This window comes from Caloenas nicobarica, chromosome 15 (genome assembly GCF_036013445.1).
Source record: "Caloenas nicobarica isolate bCalNic1 chromosome 15, bCalNic1.hap1, whole genome shotgun sequence".
Classification (NCBI taxonomy): domain Eukaryota; kingdom Metazoa; phylum Chordata; class Aves; order Columbiformes; family Columbidae; genus Caloenas; species Caloenas nicobarica.
The window spans coordinates 3105762-3133218 of NC_088259.1; the positions used below are offsets into that span (position 1 = coordinate 3105762).

The 27457-nt window shown below is 46.5% G+C and overlaps 1 protein-coding gene across 2 annotated transcripts; it reads right to left on the minus strand.

Annotated features, from left to right (window-relative positions):
- Positions 1 to 27252, minus strand: ERGIC3 (ERGIC and golgi 3). Of its 2 annotated transcripts, XM_065645480.1 has the most exons (14): positions 27135 to 27252; positions 26950 to 27020; positions 26416 to 26503; positions 24696 to 24815; positions 21634 to 21727; positions 20331 to 20496; positions 17722 to 17779; positions 14964 to 14978; positions 10809 to 10840; positions 10085 to 10181; positions 8613 to 8677; positions 4145 to 4281; positions 3151 to 3206; positions 1 to 712 (listed from the first exon to the last, which is right to left on the minus strand). In XM_065645480.1, the coding sequence occupies exons 1-14, from the start codon at positions 27220 to 27222 to the stop codon at positions 633 to 635; spliced, it is 1167 nt and encodes a 388-aa protein (XP_065501552.1). In that variant the 5' UTR covers positions 27223 to 27252; the 3' UTR covers positions 1 to 632. The 2 variants fall into 2 exon arrangements, with proteins under 2 accessions (XP_065501552.1, XP_065501553.1); XM_065645481.1 differs by lacking the exon at positions 14964 to 14978.
- Positions 27253 to 27457: the final 205 nt, after the last annotated feature.

The following is a 27457-nucleotide window of genomic DNA, read 5'->3' on the forward strand; positions in this document are numbered from 1 at the left end:
AAACACACAGAGGATGGACTTTATTTCAAAATATAAACAGAGAGGAAGTGAAAAACACAATCCAATTTAAAAATCAATAAAATCTCCCCCCCCTTTTTTTTTCTGAAGCATTTACTTGCATCTTTCTGAAGAGCAACCTGGAGGAACTGCAACGCCCCCCGTTCTGTAAGCACATCCCAAGTGCCCAGGACAGCTGGAAGGAAAGCGCATGGGATTTGGCACATTTTCACAGAGGTCTGGCGTACAGCATCAGAACACTCAGAAACATTTTTTAAAAAACCTAAAAAGCTAGATGGTGCCGCTAGAAAGCTTATTTGGTGGCAACTTGAATCCGTCCCAGGTCTGGAGGCGAACAGAACGCAGCATCTCTTTTGGGGAGGGGTGGAACCAGGTGAACATGGACTGACACAAAGGGGTTTTTACAGTAGGGTCTGCACAGCCAGACCAGGTGGCCAATCTTTATAGCAGCAAGGTTCAAACAGTTCCGTCCACAAATTACTGCCGAACAATGATGGGGCAGTGGTCCGGGCCATCTGGTAATTCCAAACCTCTTCTCTTGTGCATCACTTGTGTTTTGAAAAACCTGTTTAGTTCTCCTTAGAGTTTTTTTGTGGGGTGAGGTCGTTGCTTATTTATATTGTCTTCCCAAGTTCAATTTTCTTCTGGATGGCACGTGCTGAGTGATAGATCAAGGAGTCAATGAATCCTGCAACTAAAAGGAAAAAACACACGGATTAAGCCAGACATGCCTCAAAGAGAGAACAACTCCCAGGGAAAGAAAACACAAACCCTTCTGTTGGTGGAAAGGAATTCCAGCTCCCCCAGACAAAACAGCTGCTGCTGCTGCTCAGAAGAAATAACTCGTCTCATTAGGACAGACAAGATCCAGCTTGCAGGGCAGAGGTGACCGTGCTTCCCCATAAAAAGCTCTTACAGAAGTAAAAATGAGACAGGCCGAGTCCCCGGTGTTTACGGAGGAGTGAGAAGGGTTCGCAGAGGAAGCTGATGCTGAGAGCTTGGTGCCACGTCACGGCCTGACCCAGCTCGCCAAGGGCTTGTCTCCCATTTCTTGCCATCTCACAGTAACCTTACTGGTGAGCTACTCTACCCCACGCTGCCTGCTAAGGATGCTCTTTATCGGAGACCACAATGTTCCCCCACTGAGGACACAAAGCAAAACAAACCGATGCCTTTAGTTCTTACCGTAGGATTTTCCCCAAATCTCTCCAGCACCGGAGGAGCCTGTTATTAATAATTCAGTGCTTGTTTGGGACCACAGAGAAGCTCAGAACGGGTCTGCCGCAGCACAAACCCCAGACAGCCCTGCGTCCCCTCTCTCAGGACAGGAACCCTGAGCTCCTGCCAGGAAGGGAACACAGGCTGCGAGCCAGTGAAGGTGTTTTCAACACCTTCGTGAAGCTTCGCATTCTTTTTTTCTTTTATTCAACACCTCAATCTAAGGAACAAGTAAGAGATTGCTTGGTCCTGCACAAAGACAGACATTTTAATACTACATGGGACCAGTACTATTCAATATATTCATCAACGACTTGGACGAGGGAATAGAGCGCACTGTCAGCAAGTTTGCTGATGGCACCAAACTGGGAGGAGTGGCTGACACTGGAAGGCTGCACTGCCATCCAGAGACCTGGACAGGCTGGAGAGTTGGGCGGGGAAAGATTTAATGAAATAGAACAAGGGCAAGTGTAGAGTCTTGCATCTGGGAACGACCTGTTGGAGAGCAGTGTAGGGGAAAGGGACCTGGGGGTCCTGGGGACAGCAAGGTGACCATGAGCCAGCACTGGGCCCTTGTGGCCAGGAAGGCCAATGGGACCTGGGGGGGATTAGAAGGGGGGTGGTCAGTAGGTCAGAGAGGTTCTCCTGCCCCTCTGCTCTGCCCTGGTGAGACCACATCTGGAATATTGTGTCCAGTTCTGGGCCCCTCAGCTCCAGCAGGACAGGGAACTGCTGGAGAGAGTCCAGCGCAGCCACGAAGATGCTGAAGGGAGTGGAGCATCTCCCGCGTGAGGAAAGGCTGAGGAGCTGGGGCTCTGGAGCTGGAGAAGAGGAGACTGAGGGGTGACCTCATTCATGGGGATCAATATGAAAAGGGGGAGTGTCAGGAGGATGGAGCCAGGCTCTTCTCGGTGACAACCAATGATAGGACAAGGGGCAATGGGTACAAACTGGAACACAGGAGGTTCCACTTAAATATGAGAAGAAACTTCTTCCCGGTGAGGGTGCCAGAGCCTGGCCCAGGCTGCCCAGGGAGGTTGTGGAGTCTCCTTCTCTGCAGACATTCCAACCCACCTGGACACCTTCCTGTGTAACCTCATCTGGGTGTTCCTGCTCCGGCGGGGGATTGGACTGGATGAGCTTTTGAGGTCCCTTCCAACCCCTGACATCCTGTGATTCTGTGATAAAGAGTAGCAGCTAAAATGGGAACTGAGTCTTCTGTTCATTACTGTAGAATACAGAATTACTGGCCTTACCATTTGGCCTTTGAGTAACGCTTCAGATGACTGGTTTTTGTGGTTGTTTTGCCCTAATATTATCCCTATTTGTGGAACCAATTTGATGCTGCAACACAAAAACTGATACACAGCTGATGTAATCTGTCCTTTAGAATGCAGAGTTTGAACACGGCATATGGCAGCGAACACTACAAACTGGCTGTCAAACCTAATCAGTGCTAGAGGGCACTTGCATTTCTCATTAAAATCATTTTTGAAAACCTTTCCCTGAGTCAGCCATTGAAATGAATACAATCAAGTCCAGGAATCCCATCAGCCTCGCGGTTGCCTTCAAAGGGCCGAACGTAATTTTAGGACTGTACAAATGTAACTACTCCTACATTTATACAGTCCTAAAATTACATTTGGCCGTTTGAAGGCAAGCACAAGGCCAATGTAGCCCCTGGTGAAAATGAGTTTGACACCCCTGATCTACAGCATCTCGGAAGTCTGCAGTGCGAATTACCATCTGATGCCACTCCCATGGCTCTGCAGAACATGCTATATTCCCTCCTGAAGGCTGAAATAATCTCTCCCCATCAAACAGGGATTTATTACTAGCCATGCAGACTTTAGAAGGAGTTAAGATGTCAAGTGTTTACGCTTTAGGAAGAAAAAAGCTTGAAGGGTGCAATACCTGTAAATATACCTCCAACGATGGCACAAACTCCCGTGAGAAAGTGAGTGAAGGACCTAGAATGGGGAAAACAATTGGAACAACCAGCATGAGCTCAGATACCAATGTCAGATAAGTAACTGTTAACTAATAAAAACTAATTCATAATTATCTTAACGTTCATCACAGCACATAAGTATACATTATATAAATATTAATAGCTGAAAATTACCAGATTTAACAATAAAATAACTCGTATTGGTTACAGAATGGAGTTTGGCACTGATACCTTTACTGAGCAGCATTAGAGCAGCATGCTTCAACGAGCTCAATGGCAACCCTAGGAGACAAGTGCTGAGCTTATAAACCTGAAGGATGGCCTTTTAATCCCTAAGATTCTATCCACTCCTACCCAGCCAGAATGCACAGCAGGCTGCTCTACCTCAGAAACTAAATCCCCAAGCACATGTTAAGGTATAGACATTGGCTGTCCCTTGTTATGATCCTAAAAGATGGGACAGCTACAGCCCCTTCCATTCCTCTGCAGTTACATGCCTGTGATTAATGGAGGACCTGGAAGGAACAAAGAGGTTGCACACTGACTACAACATGCAGAGAAGCTATAGCAAATGCAGAGTGAGTAACCAGGGTGGATCAGCATGGGTGCTGCTGCAGGTGCTGCTCTAGTCTTCCCATTAAAAAAGACTTTGAGGAAATTAGTCTGAACCGAGAACCATTATATCAGACTTCTGCCTGCTGCGACAATTTCCTTTCCCCGTCTTGACACTGGATTAAAACACCTCAGGTAATATCAGAATAACCCCAATCCCTTCCAGATGTTCACACTGAGAGGAAGGGCACCTGGGAGCGCCTCTTCCTTGCTGCCGACTGGGAAGGGGCTTGGACGGCTTTCAGGCGTTTGCACTGTCCCGTCTAATCGCGGAGGCAGTTTTAAGCTATGCAAAATGACAAAAATCAACGGAGGGTGAATGAAATAGATTGACGCGTCTCTTACCTGTGTTTCTCTGTCAGCTTCACCATCATGGGCGAAAGTTCGTACAGCACAAACACACCAGGCAGACCCTGGTCTCCCAGCAGCCCGTTGGCTATCTTCTCATGTCGTGTCACCGAAAACTGGTTAGTTCTCACCACCTAGCGGGAAACAAGCACAGAAAACGTTGTTTTGTTAATGAGGGATAGCAAAACCTACTAAAACATGAGCTCAGTGAACCATATCAATGTAGCCCTTGTCATTCACTTGTGAAGGGCCTGACAGTGTCACAAAGGGCGACAAAGAACATCACCAGGATCAGGTCTGTCAGCTAAGGCCCCAGCCAGCCCAAAGAATGTGAGATGCATCAGTCCCCAGCCTGGGCTGTTTTGCTCTCTGCAGGCAAGTAATGGCACAAGCTGTCCCTCTCAGCCTCAACCCCAAGTCCGCGTCATCCTCTCCCAAAATGCAGTCCACCCAAGCAAGCTTCAGGAGACAGAACCTATTCGAAAAAGCCATACATATTCAAGAGCGAGAAAAAACGAAACTGTACATAAAGGCAGGACAGTGCCAGGGCTGCAGGACACAGATTGCCCATCTTTATATAGATGAAAACCACTCTGCAGCATTCTTTCCATGCCCTGCTGTTCTTCTACACATTGTGCATACCAGTCTTATCCTTAGAGCAAACAAATGGGCTTTCTTGTTGTGGCGGATGCACTCGACCCCCACAACCAAACCAGCAGCAGTTTGGTTCAGGCTCCAGAGGAGGGAAGGGCCTGAGCTGCAGCCAGGCCAAGAACTCCCTCCAGGAGACCCACAGGGAAGCAGAACCGCAACTGAACGCCGGCGGCTTGTGGGCGCAGGGAGTCTCATGCAGACTTTTCCTACTGTGTGCAACTTGACTATGAGTCAACCACTTCATTCCATAAATACGACAGCCTGGATGAGCCACTTTGAGCTCTCTCTGCTAAATAAGCAAGCTGTATGGCAATGGTTTTACTACTCAGCGGTCAGTGGATGAGCCCAATTCAAGTTCAACATTAATCATTTAGCTTAAGCAGATGCACACCAAATGTAATGGATTATTTAGAGATATAAGGTTGTATGATTTTTAATATACTCTTTGATTCATGTTACTTGGTAGACTGGATTTGCTAAAATTTTAAGCTCGTATTTACCAAAAGCAACTGCAGGCTACACTAAATGCCTGCAAGATAAAGTCCAGCTTGCATTTTGCTGGGAAAAATGGAATTGATTGGGAAAACAACGATCCAGGGCTAACGCAGAGACATCACAGACATCTGCAAAGTGGGGCCTATTTTGCACTTTGCTGAGAAGAAAGGATTTATCCAGACAAAACGGCACCTTCAAGGATATGGACCAAAACCAATGTCTACAGCTGAACGAAACAAAGGCCCACGTGGAGTCAGGGAAAAAGGGTCCAACGGGGAGCAAAGGACCTGGTGGTGAAATTTTGCTATTGGACTGGATATTGGTGTGAATGGTCTGTAAAGATATAAAAGTTTGTAGTTTTCTATGCTTAGGCGGACCTCTGCACAGGTACCCAGCTTGAGCCAGTCCTTCTGCTATTCTACTCCATTAAATTTTTTATTTTCTGAAAATTTTGTTTCCTGAAAGTCTGTTTTGCATGCGTTAAGGGCCTTGCCTGAAAGTTTGCCACAGGAGCTTTAAAAATGGGCTCCAGAGCGAACGGTTATCAGGGAGAGAAGACGCCTGACAGTTTGCACCGTGACGGATACGGCTTCACCTGAGAGTTTGTCTCTAGAGCTCCAAGACACAGCCCCTGGGGCGAACGGTTATCAGGGAGGGAAGATGCTTGAAGGTTTGCTTCATGAACAGGTAGAGGCACCTGGAGAGAAGGTCAGCAGCATTCGGCTTGGCATATCTCCCCCATGCAGTAAATAATAGAGTGAACCTGCCACCAAACTATTTTAAGTTGCACTTCTCTTTAAGAAACCCGAACATCGTTCTGCAGCAAGCAGAACCCTAAATTACACCCCTGCTTGTAAAAGGAAATTATGTTCTATGATCCCTAATAAGCTATTTAACACAAATTACAATCCAAGCTGAGAAACATACTCTCCAGCTTCTTTACCAAATTCCACATTTGGGGGTTCCAAGTACTGAATGTATAACCCAGCTCCTGAACCAGGAATTACTGGAGAGTCCAGTGGAGGCTACAAAGATGCTGAGGGGTCTGGAGCATCTTTCTCAGGAGGAGAGACTGAGAGAGCTGGGGCTGTTCAGCCTGGGGAAGAGAAGCTGAGAGGGATCTTATCAATGCTGATAAATATCTCCAGGGTGGGTGTCAGAGGATGGACCAGACTCTGTTCAGTGGTGCCCAACGACAGGATGAGGGGCAACGAGCACAGACTGGAACACAGGAGGTTCCATCTAAACATGAGGAGAAACTTCTTTTGAGGTGCCAGAGCCTGGACCAGGCTGCCCAGAGCGGGTGTGGAGTCTCCTTCTCTGGAGACATTCAAACCCACCTGGACCGACCTGTGTGATCTGCTCTGGTGACCCTGCATGAGCAGGGGGGTTGGACTGGATGATCTCCAGAGGTCCCTTCAACCCCAACCAGTCTGTGATCTGACAGCACACTTGGATCCATAGATACCATAAGCATCATGGTCTGCATGGATTCCTCACCTGGTGACTAATAAAAAACAATTTTTTTGACAGGAGAAGTCCTTTGACAACTGAACAACTCTACAATAGAATGTGAGATTTCATCAAGAGAAACAGAAACCATGGGGGTTTAATGGCACTGTGAGGTGGCCGTAATAATAAGAGCTCAGATTAACTATCCCTTGTACTTCAGGAATTTCAATCATCTGCAGAAGCATCCTGGATTCAAGCACAATGAGCTTCAAACATGGTCTGAAGGTTCTCCCAGTATCACCTCATGGCAAATAACTTGCACCAAACTTCCAGGAGAAGTCAGATGGGTCCTTTCTAGGCAGGGACTAGAAACAGTGGTCCACATAAGGATTTATCATGAGAATCATGTCTTGCAAACAGTTTCAATCTTTAGGGCAGATGAAGAAATACAAACTACATCTGCCTTTGCAATGGATTCTGCTGGGTAGCTCTGTCCACACTGCTCCAGGACAGCTTCACTACAAGGTCTGCATTCTATCTCCTGTGGCCATGTGGCTCCTCAGATTTGTGCTTCCTACACAGCCTTGGACATAACTAATAATTTGCCAGTGATTTACATTTCAGAGTGCCTAAAGCAACATGAAGGTTGTGTGGATGTGCAGCAGAACATTGTTTTGATTGCAAGGGTATGCGGTACGTGCCCAAGAGCACCGTGGGTTTGGGTGAAGAGCCTGAGGTGGTCGGGGTTCCCAGCACTGTGGGGTTTGCACCGCCTTATAAAACTATGTAAGACAAGGGAGTCACATTTTGGCATAGTTTCATCCACATGGAGATCAGTCCATCAGTCCTTGCACTGAACCAGCCCCAGAACCACACTTGGGTTTCACCTCAGAGGAAACAGGTTTGGTGTTAAACTGAAGCTGGGCGTGGGCCACCCACACAGATAGAGAACCAAACCTGGGCGACAGCGAGGGAGCTGAGCCACCTGAGCTGCGCTCACAGAGGTACTGGGGCATGTGGCACCTGGCTCTTCCTCAGGGGCTAGACACGTACACGGGGTAGCACTGGTGGGGAAGTCTGCACAACAGCAGGGCTGCCGCCTCTACTGCGGTTTTCTTTGCAAAAGAAACGTAACTGCTTACATTTTTCTTCTGCCCTTAGAGTATGGGGGCCCTAAAATAATAACTGACAGGTCTGGTTTGTTTTGGTTTGTTTTTTAAAAGAGGTTCTCCATAGCTCTTGAGATCCCCTGCAGAATGACAGCAACCAAAATAAATGTTTCCAAATGAATGAAAGAAATCACAGTTCTTTCTGCTCCCTCAGGCTGGCTTCAGAAGAGAGCATAAGATTGTTCTCATGATCTTTGTCTCACCCAGGTATCCTCAGTAATTTGTTTATTTTACCTGTCCCAAAAGAAGATGCCATATCAAAGATTCTGAATCAGAATCAAAGATTCTGAAAGCAGGGCTGGAAATCTAGCCACACCATTTTGGAGGCTAAAGTTGTCTCTACACTGGAGACAAGCTGATCTTGGGTTATTCTCCAAAGAACATTTTTAGGATCTCGTTGCTGCTTTGACTTCTCCTGAGCATGCACTGGCAGGGATTCATGAAGGAATAGGATGAACATGCCATGGTCACTTTGATTGAGGTGGGATGGAGGAGTCTGAGATCTGTATCATCACTGCTGCAACGTTACAGATAACATTACACCATGGAAACTTATTCTTGCTGGGGTGGCTACAAGAAGAACGTTGAACAGATTGTATTGCTTACACCAGAGGTCAGATATGGTCAGTGTCAGGATATGAGGAGACAGTTTGCAGGCTTTCACTTGCCAAAGAAATAGGGAAAATGGTACTTACTTCGCCATCTACTTTCATATACACTGTAGGGACCACTTTGACAAAATACTGAAACATCATGGAAGCTGTGAGCAAAGACAGAGAGACACAATTAGTAACGTGCTTATTCTAGCACATGAAAAACTTTAACAACATAGCCCTAAGAAAACATACTCAACTCTAAATGAGTATCCTATATCGACTTCAATTAACACTACAGTTTATTCCCGTAGGAGATGAAAAGGACCATCTGGACCAGGGAGGAAAATAAAAATAGGAGATCTCCTGCTGCTGCTCAGACCAGCCTGTTCCTTCAGTTCTCTTAAGGATAATGGGAGGCAGGAGTCGTTTTGAAACCTATTTTCTATGAAATTCCCTAGAGGAGAAGACTATTAATCCATTTCTACAGAAGAAGTAATTCTCATATATAATATCTTTAGCTGGTGTGCAATAAACATAAATTTGTCCTGCAATCTGCTTCTCCCACTTCTTTTCCAGAGCACATCTTCAGTCCTAGTTCCTCAGGAATTTGCCAGCTTGTTCTCCAAGGCCCAGGACAGAAACCTTCACCCTACAGAGAGCATCTGACCAGCCAGCTACAGGCCCCCGCTCAGAGAGAAAAATTATGGCATCATGATTGTATCGAGCATTCTGACACTTTTTTTTTTTTCTGTATTTTATTTTAAGCACCATCCTTTGATTTGGGTGAAAGAATCAAAATTGATGGTGGAAAATTTAAAAGAACGGATTCAGGTAGGATTAACAATCCTACCAGAACCTCAAAGTAAACAGCTTCTTTCTCCAGGCTTTATCACGTACCGCACCCTGAGTACCTGCAAAGACAAAGTTCGCAGACTTCAGCAGAACTAAAAAAACAATAAAGTCTGCAGTGGCACAGAAAGCGGTATGGTCAGGATCTTTCACAGAGAATGCACACAAGCAGCTTATGTGAATAAACATTGTAGTTTGAGCAGCAGTTGCATGAGAACTGGCTTTCCTTCTCTCCCCAGCAAACTCGAGCTCTCTAGAAGAGATCAGCAAAATTTCCACTGCCCTGCAGCTGTTCAGCTGTTACTGTTGGGTGGATCAAGGTCAAGCAGACACCACAGCTTTCCAGCAACTATCTGTTAGGTTTTTTTCCCTCTATCCTGCATCTTCTGGTTATCTCCTACCGCGTGCAGCAGCCAGACAGGGCTGTCCCTGAGCTACACCTGGTGCAGGCGTTCAGTAACGCTGTGCTGGACCTGTTGCTGTGCATCCATGAACACCGAAAAGAAAGATCTTTCAGAAAGGTCACAGAATCAAAACATCTTGGCAGATTTGTTCCAGATGAATGGAGGTGGCTGTTCGAGAACGAGCACAAGGTGGAGGAGTCCACGTTTTAACACAACGCTGTCAGGGTTCTTGTTAAAGACTGGGAACTTTGCTCTGTTCTCTTCTAACACTTATTAATATAGGCACTTAAAAAGTGATTTCTCTCAGCTGGCTTTTACCTTGCTGTGCAGTGACGTCCGTCCCATCCAGAGGGTTCACAATGCCTGGATAATCCCTTCCAAACGAGAGATGTTTGATATAGTGTGTCATATTGATCTGAAATGGAAATACTAATAATTCAAACAACGGCACAACATCCCAGTGTGAAGATAAGGGGACTAAAGTTAATTATTTGTATATTTTTCTGAGTGCGGCTCTGGAACAGAGATGGGTCCTCCCTTACTCTGCACATCCACATGGTAAACTCCAAAGCACTTGCTCTTTTTTCTTACTTATGGGAGATTCCAAGATGCAGAATTTCTCCTTTACCTGCTGGAAGTCCCCAGATCCCAGTGCCCTTCCCTCCCATCTACAGAGCAGGGTCTCCCACCCACAGGAGCACACGCTGTCAGCTGCCTCGGTGGCAAAGGTATGGGCATCATCTGCTTCCCTCCCCAGCAGATCTAGCAGCATTTGTGAAAATGTCCACCTTAGAAACCTGGGAAGCACAGATGAAGGAGCAAGGCAGTCTCAGGAAGAGGGAAACAGACTTGCCAAGCAACATGCAGATATCCCAGAACATACTTCAGAGCCCCGTGGGGAAGCAGGTCCCAGGTTCTGCTCAGACCCATCAAGCCAAATCCGGCTGTGTGCAGCACACCGGGATCTCAGGGCGGCAAAGGGAGGGAAATCCAGGAGGAAAATAGACCAACAGAACTAGAACACTATCTTGGCAACACTTACATTATCAAGTCCAAAGCTCTGCAGATCGTGAACTGTAATAGAAAAATAGTTTAACAATATAGTTCAGACTGTGGTATCTATTTACCTTATTCTATCCTATAAGGGAGCTCCTCTCATTTCCATCGTGATCTAAAATCAAGAAAATCGCCTGGGTTTCTCTCTTGTTTGCAGTAGGGCATGTCAGAGATAAAACTGCTGCAATTCCCCTCCTAACACAGACTAGCCACTGCTGGAGTGAAGTAACTTTAATTTGGGATTAATTCAGACTGGGTATTTCAGTCCTCACCTGAATGTATTCTCAACCTAGGGCAAAAACAAGACCCCACGGGGCAAGCAAGGGAAACACTACTGTTATCTCAGTCACCGCCTGATACACACAACTGCGCTAACTACTGTAAAACACAGAGGCACAACAGATCTAAACTAACAGCTGAGCAGAGCACGTGCCTTAATATCACATGCAAGTGCCCTAAAGAAGCGATCACCGGGTTTACTCAAAGTCTCACAATCATCTTAAAGCAGTCAGAGGCGGTGGTGCATTTTAACAGGTAAATTCTTGTGCTCAGGAAACCAGACCTCACTCTTCACCTTAGCAAAGAAAAACACACTTCAGAAATCGTGGGCTATTATTTTAGGAGCTGATGGAGTCAGATCACCAAGTGCCGCTACACTATTAACCAAGATTAGGAATGCTGCTCCTCTGAAGGGTTTCTGATATACAGCCTGGCACCAGACTGCCTGCAAAGCTAAAGAACTGATTGAAAATAGCCTCTCCTTTGAAACGTCTATTTAACACGAGTGTGCTGTGAACTCATTTTTTTTCCATTAACATCCTTCGATAAAACACCAGAAGCTTTACTTGTATTTGTGTAAAACCCTTACTAAACCCAAAGATATAGATATGCAAAACAGAGAATGTACAGTTAGAAAACGAAATGCTAAGCCTAAACTATACTCCTCCTAATGCTCTGACCTAGGGAGAGGCCCTTGCATTTCACAGTTAAAATGCCCAGAACCTAAGGCTGCAATCACTGGGACTGACGTGCTGGTTCTGCATTACAAAGAGCTCAGAGCTGCATTGGCTTCAGCCGTTCCTGTTGCCGTTTCTGTCTCTGAGGAGCGTGCAGCCCTACCGCTGCTGCCAGCACAGCGGTTTGTGTGCCTGAACTGGCAACTGGACCACAGAACTCATCTGGCTTTAAAAAAGAGACTTACTAAAAAAATTTGGAAATAGATGTGAAAAGGTGGGCAGGGAAAGAAGGGAGAAGTGGCCTTGGGATTATGCTAGGCTGGTTTTCTACTGGTTAGCAGCAACCCTCTGTTTCACGCTGCAGTAGATCTGTACAAGAGTTATGTGCCTCAGCTGTCAGCGAAGGGTCCAGTCCCACTGCCTTTTGTACAGGGAGCAGAGGGTCACCTTCAGTTCCTAACACCTTCTGCAGGGATCCTGGTCCTGGCAGATCTGCATTAAAACCAGACCTACTGCCAAAGGAATAAAACAGTCTTTGTCCCTCCACGTTTTTCTATTGATGGCTCATTCCTGTCCCACCCTCCTTTTGGTCATGAGCCACATCAGAGAAGGCTGAAATGTAATTTTTGCTTTATGTGGGGCTATTCCTCCAGCAGAGCAGCCCCAGAGTAAGGCGCAGTGCAGCGATGCACGGGGGGGACAGCGATGCTCCTCCTGGCCCCCGTGCTCCCAGGACCCGGCTCAGGATTACGGTGTTTATCAGCTTTAACGCTTGGATGGTCACATTGGTTACCATATGCAGTGGGAGCTGAGCACTGATAAGGCTGTCAAGTGTCACAGTAACAGCAGCACCACAGAAATTCCAGGCCAGCACCTGAGAAAGACTGGTCGTTAACTAAGCTCTTATACTGGCTTTACATCGTGTGTGACCCCTTTTAACACTTACGGCTATCCAAAACAAAACTTCTCCCCAGTGCTCTGCTATACCTTCCACAGATAAAACACTGATTAATTAGTTTTTATAAAACTCCTCTCCGATAAATGATTTACAACTCTGCAAAAAAGCATGATTTATACATTCAGTTTCTAAAATAGTCTTCCCCCAGACCACAGCTTTATTTATCTTTGATCACTGAGGATTATACTAAGCACATGTGTATATACTCTAGGTTGCAGATAAATGTCTACCTAGCCAGAGTTCGCTTAACATAAAACAACAGGCTATTTGGCCTGCTTAGAGAAGCAACAGAACAGGAAATCTCAAGAGACTGTCAGCTAGGACCAGAGACCGTTATTTCTGAGGAAACAAACACATTCCTTCCTTTCCACAATGGCAGCTAAGTAAGACACAGAAAACATCTTTAGTTTGTCAAGAAGTCTGTCTGTTTCTATATAACCTCGTTTTCTTCACTGTTTCAGCAACACAGTTTTAAGAACTGCTGTCTATCTGAAAAATTCTCCCATCTTGCATTTCTGACCTGAACAACCACAAAGCCTCCTTAGACTGTGAAATTCAGTCCTTTACCTTTAAAACAGCATTCGTAGAGTCACAGAATGGTTTGGGTTGAAGGGCCCTTCCCAGCCACCCCGGAGCCCCCCTGCCATGAGCAGGGACATCTGCACCAGCTCGGGTTGCTCAGAGCCCCGTCCAGCCTGGCCTGGGATGTCTCCAGGGATGGTTCAGCCACCACCTCTCTGGCCAACCTGGGCCAGGCTCTCACTCGCAGCACTTATGACCACTCAGGACTCTGTCAATAAACACATTGAGACTGCAAGAAACCCGGGACACAGCTAGGACACCAGTTTTCAAACTGGGAATGAATTTTCTGGAGGAAAACATCTTACAGGAGCACAGTGGCAGGAAGACGATGGGCAGCATATGGATGCATCGTGAAGAGGGGACTGAGGCAGGGAGCAACAGAGAAAATGTTGCGAGTAGGGGAGGGAGTGAGCAAAGCCAAGAGCCTGAGTCCTCCACCAGATGTTACTGACTTGAAACATCACATCTCAACCCATAATCACCCTGATTTGGATAAGAATTACTGACCAAGGCAATGAAGAGAACCTTATGGTTGGTGTCTACTACAGGCTGCACAATCAAGGGGAGCCTATTGACGAAGGTTTCTTACTCCAGCTACAGAAGGCATCACACCCGCCGGCTCTCGTCCTGCTGGGGGACTCCAACCACCCTGACAGCTGCTGGTGAGACCCCCCTGCAGGGCTGGTCCAGCTCTGGGTCCTCAGCACAGGACACACATGGACCTGCTGGAGAGGGGCCAGAGGAGCCCCAGAAATGATCCGAGGCTGGAACAGCTCTGCTGGGAGGACAGGCTGAGAGAGCTGGAGAAGAGAAGCTCCGGAGAGACCTTAGTGCGGCCTTTTGTACTAAAAGGCGGCTTATAAGAAAGATGGGGACAGATTTTTACAGGGCCTGTTGCGACAGAACAGGGGGCGATGGTTTTAAACTAAAGGAGGGGAGATTTAGAGTAGATATAAGGAAGAAATTGTTGCCCCTGAGGGTGGTGAGAGCCTGGCCCAGGTTGGCCAGAGAGGTGGTGGCTGAACCATCCCTGGAGGCATCCCAGGCCAGGCTGGACGGGGCTCTGAGCAACCTGAGCTGGTGCAGATGTCCCTGCTCATGGCAGGGGGGCACTGGGGGAGCTGGGGAGGGCCCTTCAACTCAAACCATCTGTGATTACCCTTAAAAAAATCCAATCGTTTACAAACCCATGGAAAACCTCCTACTGAGTATTCTGAGATTAGCAGGGTTGGTGCATGAATTCCCAGGAGAAATTCTCTAGCCTGTTGTACAAATGAGATTAAATAAGATAATTATCCCACCTGACTTCAAAAGGCAGAAGTCTCTCCAGTGTGTCACCATGTCCCCCTCAATTACATTATCTGCACAGAGCAACTGATAATCCACCAACACGTTTTCTCCAACACTGATATATTAAAATCGTTTAAGACAAAGACTCTCAACCTTTCTCATCTGGTGACCTCATTTACCACAGAAGAATGACCTGCAATAGCTCTCCTTTTAGCTTTCAGGAAATCGTCTCAAATCCCAGCCTAGATCAACAGCTCCTCCCAAAGGAGAGTTATGGGCACAGTAAGTAACAGAAATCACATTAGTTCTTTAGTAAACAGTTTTGGAAAATAAAAATGGATACGGCAACACTTACTCTCAACAGCGTGCACTGCAAAAATCAGCAAAGTAGGAGAGAAAAGAGAAATATTCAGATCCTTACAATGAAAAGATACAGAGATTCAGATAGAGCAGTATTTAAAACTCGTACCAAAAAGGGGAAGAGAGACAGCCTTCTAGGCCACGTAAAATTACTCCCTAGCTAGCCAAAGGACTGATACATGGACAAGCTATCATTTAAAGAGTAACAGAGAAACAAAAATGCAGGATGAATCACTAAAAGGAAAAATACAGTGATATGTCCATATATGTTAACCGAGCTCTAAAGCAGCATGCCAGATAACAATGTTGGTTATATTCAGGTTTTTTCAGTCTTAACAGTAAGGTCATTTTAAGAGCAAAGCTATTCAGCAGTGCACTCAAGGTTTGCATTCACAACATACTAACATTCAAACCTGGGTAACAACTTTTTGTTCTTAATCAGTCCCGTGCTTCTTTCATCAGACCTGATGCACAGAGAAGGCAGCAAACCATGAGGCTGGTTTTGTTCATTCTCTTGCAAGATCCCAAGAAATGTGGATACCTGGAAGGACTGGGGGCAAGGAAATGTATGTTTGGATGGCGTATCTCAAATGAGGTTGAGTAGTCTCTATTCTTATGTTGACAGACTGTTCACGTGTATTCAACGCTGTGCATGACTAACCAGTAAGTGTCATTGACTTACACTTCCTCAGAGATGGGCCTCCGAATCCTTCACACAGCAATTTCAATCCACTTTGCCAAATGCTACATCCCCAGTGGTGCTTCTACAACAACACGTTTTCTGGTAGGGAGAAGATACTGCATGACAAGTGTCAGGCATTCCCAATGACTGGTGTTGCTTGAGCCCTGATGGCTTATCAGCCAGTGACAACGAGAAACGTCACATTTGTGGTCTCCAAAACACACTTGATATAACCTGAAAACGGTTTATCCATCTGCCCAGAGATGGGTGAGATCTTGCATCTTTCAACACCAAGACAACCAAACTCAGAGTTTACCAGCATAAAAAGAACAGTCCTTAGCAATGCTGAGGCTGAAATAAGGATCTCAGGCTCCAGCATTCAATATGGGGATGAAAACGGTTAACTCCCTGTCAGACGCTGCTTTGGGACAGAAGTTACAGTAAGCTCACACAAACAGCCTCTATGGAAGGAATCCTGTACAGGTGATCAAGCAGAGGATTTGGATCTCCTCCACACTGAAATAGTGTCCTTGAGTGATAGAGATTGAGTCCCACATTATTTTTTTTTTCCAAGAATGCTGATGGGCAGGAGAAGAGCTCAGATGAGGAACTGGTATCTGCAGAAGGCCTGTGCAATAGAGACAGCCCCAAAACTAGTCAGAGTCCATGAAAAGAACACAGGAAGAGGCTGCAGCCTCTGCAGAAAAAAAGAATTAGCATCACTTGCTCTTGGTTGCCAATGAGAAGATGCCGAGGGACCTAAAAAATGACAACCAGTCTTCAGTCAAAGCCTGTATGTCCTTTTGCAATTCAGCGTTCAAAACATTAAAAAGTACATAAAATAAGAGAGGCTGTTAGAGATCATCCATAGTGCCCAAGGATGCCTTCAAATAGGTTGTGGCTGTCAAACAAATCTCTAGTAGAGATGGGAATAAATCCTCCCTTAAATACATGGGCAGAACATTAACAAAGATGTACAACTGACCCGTGAATTTGTGCTCTTAGAGAGCTAAAAGAGCTTCACACATTTCTAGGCACAGCCGGGTGGCCCTGAGGGGGCAGCTCCTCTTCAAAAATCATCGTCTCAAAGAGCGGCTTACTTGAGTTTCTTCTTTCCACAATCATCCCCACAAATGAGGCGAAAACAAATGGTAATCACAAAATCAGTGCCTTCAGAGATAACTTTGTTCCTCCAGTTGACCACATAGGGTGTAAGATAACCACAAAATCTGGACCATGTACAGAACTGCTTCACCCACAGCAACAGTCATGATCACTGAGAGTGTGTCCTTAGGACAGAGAATGTCCTGAATGTTGTCATCAGCATCAGCTTCTTTTCTGGGAATTGAAGGAATCTAATGATACATTTTAATGAATCCTGAAAAGCCCTCTGTCTGTCAATAAAGCACGATGGGCAATGTCTTCCCTAAAAAATAGTGAAGATGGCACCTCAGCAGCAGAACGGTCCAATGATAATCTAAAGGATGAATGAGAAGCCTCAGCTTCCCCTTGACTAGAAGAAAGACGGCAAGGAAGAAGGAAGTGATATGATGACTAGATGACCTTTGAAGGTCCCTTCCAACCCAAACCATTCTATGATTCTATAAACTATCACTATTATTCTGACCACTGTGCATTTATATCTATCTCTATACTTGAGAAAGTCCTTCACAACTTTACTCCCAAAGTTCTGAATTGCTTTAACATTCTCCTGACATATTCTCCAAAATACCACTTCCGGAGATACTGATATTCATGTCCTGGCCTGAACACCTGACTTGAGGTTGTTTTACAGCAAAGCAGCAAAGTTTTATGGAACAAGTGAGACTGAGAGACTGCCCAGGAACATTCTCCTTCAAGTTCTTCCACACCCACGTGGCAGCACCTCCAGAAAACACTTTTCTATTTGTACATGATGGTTTTAAACCTTTGGAACAAAACTTCAACAACGGCCTCCCCACTAAAGCAGTGCTGCTGTTCTTGGGGATAGCAATGCAAAGATATTCAAAGAAAACAGTCAGATACACTTGAAAGCTAAGGTCACCACAAGCAGGAAAAGAAAATACTTTACCGTGTACATGAGACTGTTGGAAACTTTTTCCTGGTGCAAAGTGGAAATTTCCAGCTACCTGCAGGAGACAGTAATCTTTCATTAAAAGGTCTGAATCTATAGAAATAAAGCAGTCACACTGGTGCTTGGATTTCTAAATTTCTCTTTAGCAAGACAGACACCAAGCAACTCATTTTCACAGGTAACTATCAGAAGATATTGTCCTAAAATAGAGATTAATTTCCCCTCTTCCCCACAGGCAGTCATGTGGAAAGCCACCATTACATACTAATGTTCATAATAACTGTTCTATGCAGATTATTTTAGCGAGGGTCTCTTCCAACCAAAATGGTTCTATGATTCCATGACATGCAAATGGGAAGAAGGAATTAAGCCTATTGGGAGGGAATGGACTGTTGCTGCAGGAAATATAAAAAGGTATCACAAAAAGGGATTGGAGGAAGTGACTGAGGGGGAGAGTGAGCAGGGTAAAAAACCCCTTAATACAATAAACAATGGTGATCCTATGTATGCATCCATGAAAATAAGCTGCATGCAAAAATAAAGCACTAAACCTATAAAAAACCCGCCCCCCCAAAATCCCACCAAAAAACAACAAAAGCAAAACACCTCAAAAAAACTCCATAAAGGCAAAGATAGTTAAAATGTCATCCTGGAATCTGGAAGGGATACAGATATTAGGTGCCTCCCTGACACTTACTAGCAATCACACACACTCTCCCCTGGAAGAAGTGCTCACGTGCTACATTACACCTTCCATGTCTGTGCAAAACCTATTGCTTCTGGTATAACAACTGCAGACCCGACGAGAATGAAGAAATTTCCCCATTGACACCCACCCTTGGATCCTTGCTACCTCCAGCATCCCCCTCTGAACTGTTTCTGCTTATCACACGTGGTGATAGAGGGTCCCCTAATGGTTTGGTACCCAGGATGATGCTCAAATCACAGTGTCTGGCTTGGTGAGTATAAAAGGTTTACTTTCCAGAAATAATGAATATGGTCTCCAGGAAAAGTACATAAAGATGTAAAAAAACCCAAGCCAAAACAAAAAACCACAACAAAACCAAAACAAAACAGAGTTTGAATTTTAAAAAAATAATTAGCCTGGGCCTCACTTCTAGAATGTACTGGGATTCATAACCTGCATGTCCAAGTCTTATGGGTTTCGTAACCCGGCAAGTAATGGGATACTTACATTGTTATCTGATATATCTCATACTATATGTTCATACACCCATTGCAAAAACCACCTCTCTGAGCATTTTCAGCTTGACAATTCCAAGTCTTGGTTCCACTGTTTCTCTAAAGAAGAGAACATCTCAGTCTCCCCAGCTCCTCTGCTGGCACGTTGTTGGTTATCATTCTCTCCAGCATCCACTGATGGTCTCTGCTCTAAGACCAGAAGAGCAGGTGGGACAATCTAACCTCAAGGAAGCTGTCTCTCCTCCTCCAAAAACATCAGCAAAAAGACTGGCTAGCTAGATGGGAGGAAAAGCTGAGCTTCTCCAGCCAGCATGCTTCCTACCAGCCCACACCACAAAACAGAGAATTACGCAGAATCACACAGAAACACAGAAAGTCAAGGACTGGAAGGGACCACGAAAGCTCACCCAGCCCAATCCCCCCGCCGGAGCAGGAACACCCAGATGAGGTTACACAGAAGGTGTCCAGGCGGGTTGGAATGTCTGCAGAGAAGGAGACTCCACAACCTCCCTGGGCAGCCTGGGCCAGGCTCTGGCACCCTCACCGGGAAGAAGTTTCTTCTCATATTTAAGTGGAACCTCCTGTGTTCCAGTTTGTACCCATTGCCCCTTGTCCGATCATTGGTTGTTACCGAGAAGAGCCTGGCTCCATCCTCCTGACACTCACCCTTTCCATATTGATCCCCATGAATGAGGTCACCCCTCAGTCTCCTCTTCTCCAGCTCCAGAGCCCCAGCTCCTCAGCCTTTCCTCACACGGGAGATGCTCCACTCCCTTCAGCATCTTCGTGGCTGCGCTGGACTCTCTCCAGCAGTTCCCTGTCCTGCTGGAACTGAGGGGCCCAGAACTGGACACAATATTCCAGATGAGGTCTCACCAGGGCAGAGTAGAGGGGCAGGAGAACCTCTCTGACCTACTGACCACCCCCTTCTAATTCCCCCAGGTCCCATTGCCCTTCCTGGCCACAAGGGCCCGGTGCTGGCTCATGGTCACCCTGCTGTCCCCCAAGACCCTTTCCCTTACACTGCTCTCCAACAGGTCGTTCCCAGATGCAAGACTCTACACTTGCCCTTGTTCTATTTCATTAAATTTTTCCCCACCCAACTCTCCAGCCTGTCCAGGTCTCTGGATGGCAGCGCAGCCTTCCAGTGTCAGCCACTCCTCCCAGTTTGGTGTCAGCAGCAAACTTGCTGACAGTGCACTCTATTATTAGCATGTTCCCACCGCTTTTCCTGCCTCTCCTGCTGAACCCCTTTGGGGGCACAAGTCCCCGCAGAGCCCAGGGGTCATGGTGTTACTGTGCTATGAACATCTGAATCTGGGAAAGGAGAGGAACGCCCCAACTCTGCCTTCTCACAGTCATCACCAGCACGCAGCGGGTTCCCAGCTAAGCCCATCTCTCACCTTGTTGACCTCCAGGAAACCATACACTTGGCAGCCCTCGTTCTTCTGCTCTTGCATTTTCTGGCTAAACCCTTCCCTCTTGCACTGCTCTATGGTATCGGGGTTCTTGAAGGCCCAGCCTCGCCGTCTGTATGCTTCTCTGACGTCGTCACAAGTATTGCAACACCTGCAAAAGCACGAGCACCATCTTACCATCTTTATCGCTAGAAAGAGATGCTCCACCTCAGGACATGAACCCTTGGTGGATTTTTCTTCAACACAGCAATAAAGCAAACATCAGGGACTGGATCCTGGAAGATGGCCTAAAACTCCTGAGGGAGCTCGGGCTGCTTGATGTACTTTTTGAGATTTTGGCATGAGGATGAAAGCCGTCTGAATGCAGTGCTTGAGTCTGGCCATTTAGATAGTCACATCACTCCTTGGCAAAGGCATTTGCTACAAAACCAACATCAGCGTCCCACAGTTCTGAGCAGTCTGAAACTTCCCTGTGTTAATAAAGTTTCTGCTCCTTCTTTCCTCTGTTTTTAGGGCAAGACTGTCGACAGTGGAGGGAAGGTTAATGGCAAACTTTACTCATTACTTTTCTACCCCTGGATAATGTCTTGGTCACTGGAAAAAAAGAGTTCCATGTTTTGCTGGACCACAGAAAAAGCTGAAGGCTGGAATCATGAATCCCTCAAGACGGAAACTTTTCTGGGGATGGATGTAACTTGACAGATGAGACAAACCAAGTTACTACAGAGACAATAATAGTGAAGGATAGTCCAGAACCTATGGACTATCATGGATCCATTCTTACAGGAATTTGCAGGCAGAACAAATGAGAAACACCAAATGACACCTGTAGTTTGTGTAAGTGACAGATGTCTGGTCTTTGCTCCCATAAGGATGCAAAGCCTGCAGCAGAAGTGAGAAGGCAAGGCCAAAACCAGGTTTTATTCCAAAACAGCTCACATAACGGAGAAATAATGTACACAGCTCCCCTCTGGACACCAAATAACCCCTGAAAAGATCCCATGTGCTGAGATACAATCTTTGTGCTACTGCAAAGGAAGTGCAGTTTGTACTGCCCTTAAACGGGCGTGCAGACAAACTAGACAACACAGCTCTGCACGCTTTTAAGAATCATGAGTGCAGCTTCCAAAGGTATACCAAAACCCCAACAGTTCTCATCATTCTCTGAACACGTGCCCAGGAGGATTTCATTGCACAGACCCTCATTGACATTTGGGAAAAAAAACCACATGCAACATAACTGTATTAGCTCAAGACCTAAGAAGATGTGAAAACGTGTAAAGGTTACCGAATGTCCTCTGACTCTGCCCCGTAACAGCTCTCACAGCGATCGGCATCCAAAGAATTTGGATCAAACACTTTTTCTTCTTCTTTCCCGAGCTCTAAAACAAAAGAGGATTCAGAGTCATGAGGCACGTCTAGAAATGCTGTCTTATGCTCTTGTTCTATGCCCAATACCTGTGCTACACAAGAATGCAATGATTTTGTGTCAGAAGCTGCGTATCCTGCAGCCAAAGCCCACCTGAAATAGTCCACGCAGAGCTCGCTGAGGTGGGAAGACCAAGTAGTAGCATTTGTCATCTCAAGAACACCCTCCACAGAAAGAACTGGCTACCTGCAAGCCTTGCTGGAGCGCCGGTCAGAATCTTACTTGCATACTAAAGTAGACCAAATCAGAAAACTGCAAATGATACAGGACCTGTTACACAAACGAAATTTTCAATAGCAGTCCACAGTGCGTAATGCATAATCGTGTCCCAAGACGTGTAGGGAACACTGTGATATATTGCTGTGAAACAAGATTAGAGTGGGAATCTCCCGAGTGGAAAGCTGACAGCCAGTCTTCCAGGATGACAATGCTGACAAGGCACACATGTTAACCACCGCTCCCTAGAAATCTCCGAGGAATTTCTACCTTCATCGTGCCTTAACAATTCTGCCTGTGTCTGTGCCACATGTGTGTTGGATGCGCAGCTGCAGCATGGCTGGGGCACAAACTCATGGCGCTCTATGTTCTTACGTGCAAAAGGCTGAGGAGATGAGAGCTGGTGACAACTGAAACCTTCCAAAGGGCAGGAGATGCCTACAGAAAACTCCAACAGGACTTTCTTCTTGCCAAGGGCCAAAATAAAGATCAAAGGTCTGCAAATTTTGGAGTTAGGAATAAGTGAGCCAATTTTGTGTCCAACATTTTCAAAAATATTGGCTCTTACAACAACAGGCCCCCTTAAAGTCAGGCTGTTTCAGCTCACAAATCCTGAAGGACAGGACTAAGTCTCCTGGGTTACCAAAGCCCTCCGAGGCTCACTACCTACGCACTGCTGCACTGCACTCTACAAACCTTGAAAAGGTGGCTCCTTGGATAACTGATGCTGAGGAAGGTGAGAAAGTACATAGTCAGACACTGCTGTGGGGATAAAACGTCCTTGGGGCCTTGTTTGTTGAGATGGGGACATATAACAGGTGGATGGAACTGAGTATTAAAGATGTCTGTATTTTTTATTAGCCACAGAAAAAGAAGATTTTAACTAGAAAGTATGAAATATGCACCAAAAAAAATCAGTCATTAACCTTATTGCTTTAATTAAATATTTATGGTAGTTATGATCAAGCAAATAAAAACTTTTAAGAAAATATACCCATTATTAAACGACTGCGTAAGACCTTCGTCCTAAAGCTTACCACGTTTGAAGTAGCTGAAAGTGCACTGAAGAATTCATTGTTTAAAAAGTGCTATGGCTTTTAATCTTATAATTACACTAAAAGATAGTGTCAGGAAGAATACAGCTTAATAACTGCTACGCTTTGTCAAAGTCATGATTCGCACCATTTGAGCAAGAACACCTGTACAATATATGGAGCCTTTCGAGATACAGCAACCAGCAGCAGCTTTTTCAGTGGGATCAGTGGCTGCCTGTTGTCTCAGAGACAGCATCAGCAGGTAACACACGATGCTGAGATACTACAAAGAAACTGCAGTACATAAAGCTTCACATGAAGGGTTTCTTCTTGTTAACATGATCATCAACTTGCATGCAGATACGATACGTGAAACTGGAAAACTCCATCCATGTCAAAAGGAAGGAAATGGTAAGAGCCACCAATAAAGAATTAAATAATTTATTATCATTCAATGGAAATGAGTAAGACGACATCCAAGCACGGAATGCAACCTATCATAGAAATCGTTATGTTATCAACTATTTTAATGTACCTATGATTAGAAAAAGCCTCAAGATGCCACTCCATATAATTTGGGTATGCTTTACTAAATTTAAGGTCAATACTGCCGCAGTTGCCTTAAAATAACTGACTGAATGTCAGTGTTACTAATAGAAACTGATAATCAGAATTTAGCGAAGACAGGTGGATACTTCTGACCCAACCTGCAATGCAGGTGATGGAAACCAAACTAGTTGTGTGCTTTTTCCAGATAGCAGAAGAAATTGCTGGTTGCATGCAATGCATCTGCTCTCTTTTAAAAGGCCTCTTCTAGCTGAGAGGGTTTGCTCCCTACAAGTTTCTGTTCCTCTCCACAACCTCTGAATACAGAAAGGCTGCTCAGTGGCACAGCAGGAAAAACATTATCACCACATTCCTGTGACAACAGGAGAAACTCTGGTACTTGCCCATTGTTCAGCTCTTGGCTTAGCCTTTCAACTTCAAGAACAGAGAAGTTAAATCCAAGTGATACAAATCAACAAATTTAGTTCATGATGACACAAGAACTACACTGTCCCTCCGAAAAGGCACTAAGGAGCTCATGTTTTGGAAAGGAAAAGTCAAGACAGTATTACTGTTAGACTGCAACACTTTGTCAGAATCGTTTCTGGTTTGCATGGAAGTATAACAATGAGTCATAACATGCAAAAAATGTAGAGGAGAGGTTTATGTAGCCAAGGAGCACTTACTACAGCTTGTAACCGATAAATCAACTAAAATATATTTATCAGGTATGCATTAACACACACAAAGTTAATGCAGTAAGGGGCAAGTTTAGGCTTGAGGGTCAAGTCATTGGAGCTTTCCCAGTAGAGAGGCTCTTTCCTCTAGCCGGGTCATCCCATTTGTCAGCCCACTGTGACTTAAAGATAAAACCAAAGTCAAGTTTTGCCAGAATAGCTGCTCGATTTCTAGTGATAAAAGACCATTAAATCAGCAGCTTTATACCTGAAATGCAGCCATGAGACCTTATCGTAATTTCAGAGGGACCAGGCAAAGATTTGTCTTGCAAAAGTAGTAAGTATAATAAGAGTTTGTCTAATCTGTTCCTGTGAATCTCAAAATGGTCATACAGTGATGGAACCACTACGAAAGTATCCATCCAAGGAAGGCAGAACAGCATCTTACCATGTCTCTCAGCCTCTGGAGTCACACGATTGCCAGCTTTATCCAAACGTTGTTTAAATAGATTGTGCTCAACATCCAGCTGCTGCTCTCCTGCTACGTCCATGGCATCGATGCTCAAGTCTGAAACCAGGGAGCAAGGAAAGTGGCCTATAAACACACATTGGTCACGGCCTGTGGCAGGCAGGGAAAGCATTCAACCAGCAAAAACACAGAATCTTTCAGCCAGGAGGATAGGAACGTGACAAACTGCAAGAGTGTGTATGGCTGGGGCCAAGTGACATGCCAGGAATAAGATGCACATTGCGGCACCCCAAAGGACCCTTCCAGATACAGGGTTTGGTTTGGTGTACACTGTTTCCAACTGCCACATAAAGCGTTGCCCTGAAAGGAAATACACTTAAGGTAAAAAACCAAAACCAAACCCCTCAGAGCCCATAATCATCTTCCAGAGTTAAGCTTAAAACTGGTCAAAAGCTGCCTCCTACATCTACCCCGTCATCCTTCCCCCCTCCAAATCAGCACATTTCCTTGTGATCCCTTTGCCCAAAGAAGAATGAGAAGGTCTGTGCTCTCGGCCTGATATCGAAGCACCACGATGCACTTGCTGCCTACATGCTCTCTTCTAAGACCAACAGCTTCTCTGAACAAAACAGCAGAGGCTTCCAGTCTCTCTGGCCTTCCCATGCCTTTTAAATGTGAGGAAGGCAAAGACCGACAATATCTTGGGTGGTCAGAAAGACTTCAGACTCACTACAGTTAGAGCCTTGTGCTTATCCAAAGAAAGTATTACAACAGAACAATAGGCAGGAAAGATGGATAGGTGGATAGCATGCACAGCAGTAATCACAGAATCACAGAATGTCAGGGATTGGAAAGGACCTCGAAAGCTCATCCAGTGCAATCCCCCCGCCGGAGCAGGAACACCCAGATGAGGTTACACAGGAAGGTGTCCAGGCGGGTTGGAATGTCTGCAGAGAAGGAGACTCCACAACCTCCCTGGGCAGCCTGGGCCAGGCTCTGGCACCCTCACCATGAAGAAGTTTCTTCTCATATTTAAGTGGAACCTCCTGTGTTCCAGTTTGTACCCATTGCCCCTTGTCCTATCATTGGTTGTCACCGAGAAGAGCCTGGCTCCTTCCTCCTGACACTCTCCCTTACCCTACGCAGCAAGACTTAAAAAATTTCCATCACTTCAACCTGCAACTTTGTTTTGAGTTTAGTTAAAAGGTAATCAGATTGTTAACACTCATTCTGATGTTGAAAAAGTTGAAGAAAGGTTATCATGTGGCATTTGCATTACAGTCAGAATTTAAGTACAAAATTAAAGGAAAAGTTGTGCCTCATCAAGTAACTTCCAAAGGAGACTCTAAAGTTTTTCGACAACACTACAGTCAAATCTCGAGTCCCAGGTGAACTCCGTGCCAGCTTTTTCAGAATTACTGAGCTCTCTGACAAAGTACAGCACCACGCAGAAATGTAGTAAGTGGGTCACTACCCTAGCCTCATCGACAATCTAGAAAAATAACACTGCCTGACTGGCAGCGCTGGTTGAAGCTTCCAGCGGCCTGGCTGCAATCACTGCGTCAGCCCCCGGGACCAGCAGCTCCTGCCCGGCCGAGGCCCGAGCAGCCGTGCAGCACGCCGCAGCGCCAGGGCACGGAGCCTGCTGGGCCCTCGGCAAGTGCCAACATTGTCCCCAACATTCGGAAGTCTGACTCACAAGCACACGGCATATGTGGAAAAATAACATCTAGATTGATCTTCAGCTTGTCTCCCCTCGATTTGTCAACGTACAATTCCGGATGAACCTAGGAACAAAGGAAAAACAGAGTTCTGTTTCACTTGGAAGCAAACCAAGAGGCCTCTTTCCCTCCATTGCTCTGGTTCAGGAGCCGATTTTTAAGACGTGGGATTTGTGAGACACCTGAGCTGCTGCCTCCCACACCTTCCATGGTAGCCGAGCGCTTCCCATTCCTCAGACTTTTAAAAACCATAACGGTTTGGGAACCTCAGCATTCGGGGTGGAGACGGGGGGTTCCTGCGCTTTCTCTTCTCTTGTCACCTGCTTGCAGGCGGCAGAGGCAGCGCGGAGAGCCCTGCAGACGCTGTCCGGCGCCAGCGGGCCCCAGCCCGGCTCTGCGGGGCGGGCGGCCGCGGGGGACGAACAACCCCCGCACGGGTGAGGCTGCGGCGGGGAGCGGGGCACGGCAGGGCCGCCCCGGGCCGCAGGGCTCCCCCCCGCGCCGCTACTCACCTCCTTGGCGAGGTAGTACTGCAGCTCCGAGAAGAACAGCAGCACCATGATGAGCCCGCTGACGACCGTCACTGCGGGGAGACGAGAACCGCAGTCAGCCCCGAGCCGCCGCGTCCCGCCGCCGCCCCCACGGCCCGCACGGTCCCCCCAGCCCGGGCCCGCCCGCCCTCACCCCGCCCGCTCACCCAGCGCGCCCCCGCACGTCTTGACCCGAAAGTCTTCCAAGGTCTTGGGGAAGGCATCGAACCGCTTCAGCCGCCACAGCGAGTCCATGGCGCCGCGCGGCCCGGAACCACACCAGCCTTCCGGGGCCGGGCCGGCAGCGCCCCCGCCCCGCCCGGCAGCGCGGCCCGGGGGCGGCCCCGGGCGGGCGCTGGGGCTCGGGGGGGCGGGCAGGGCCTCGCCGCCGCCTCGCCCTCTGCTGACCTCCCTGCCCGCCGCGCCTCCCAAGGGCACTCGAGAGGCGCCGCCGGTCCCGAGAGCGCTCGGCTGGAATGCGTGGAGACCA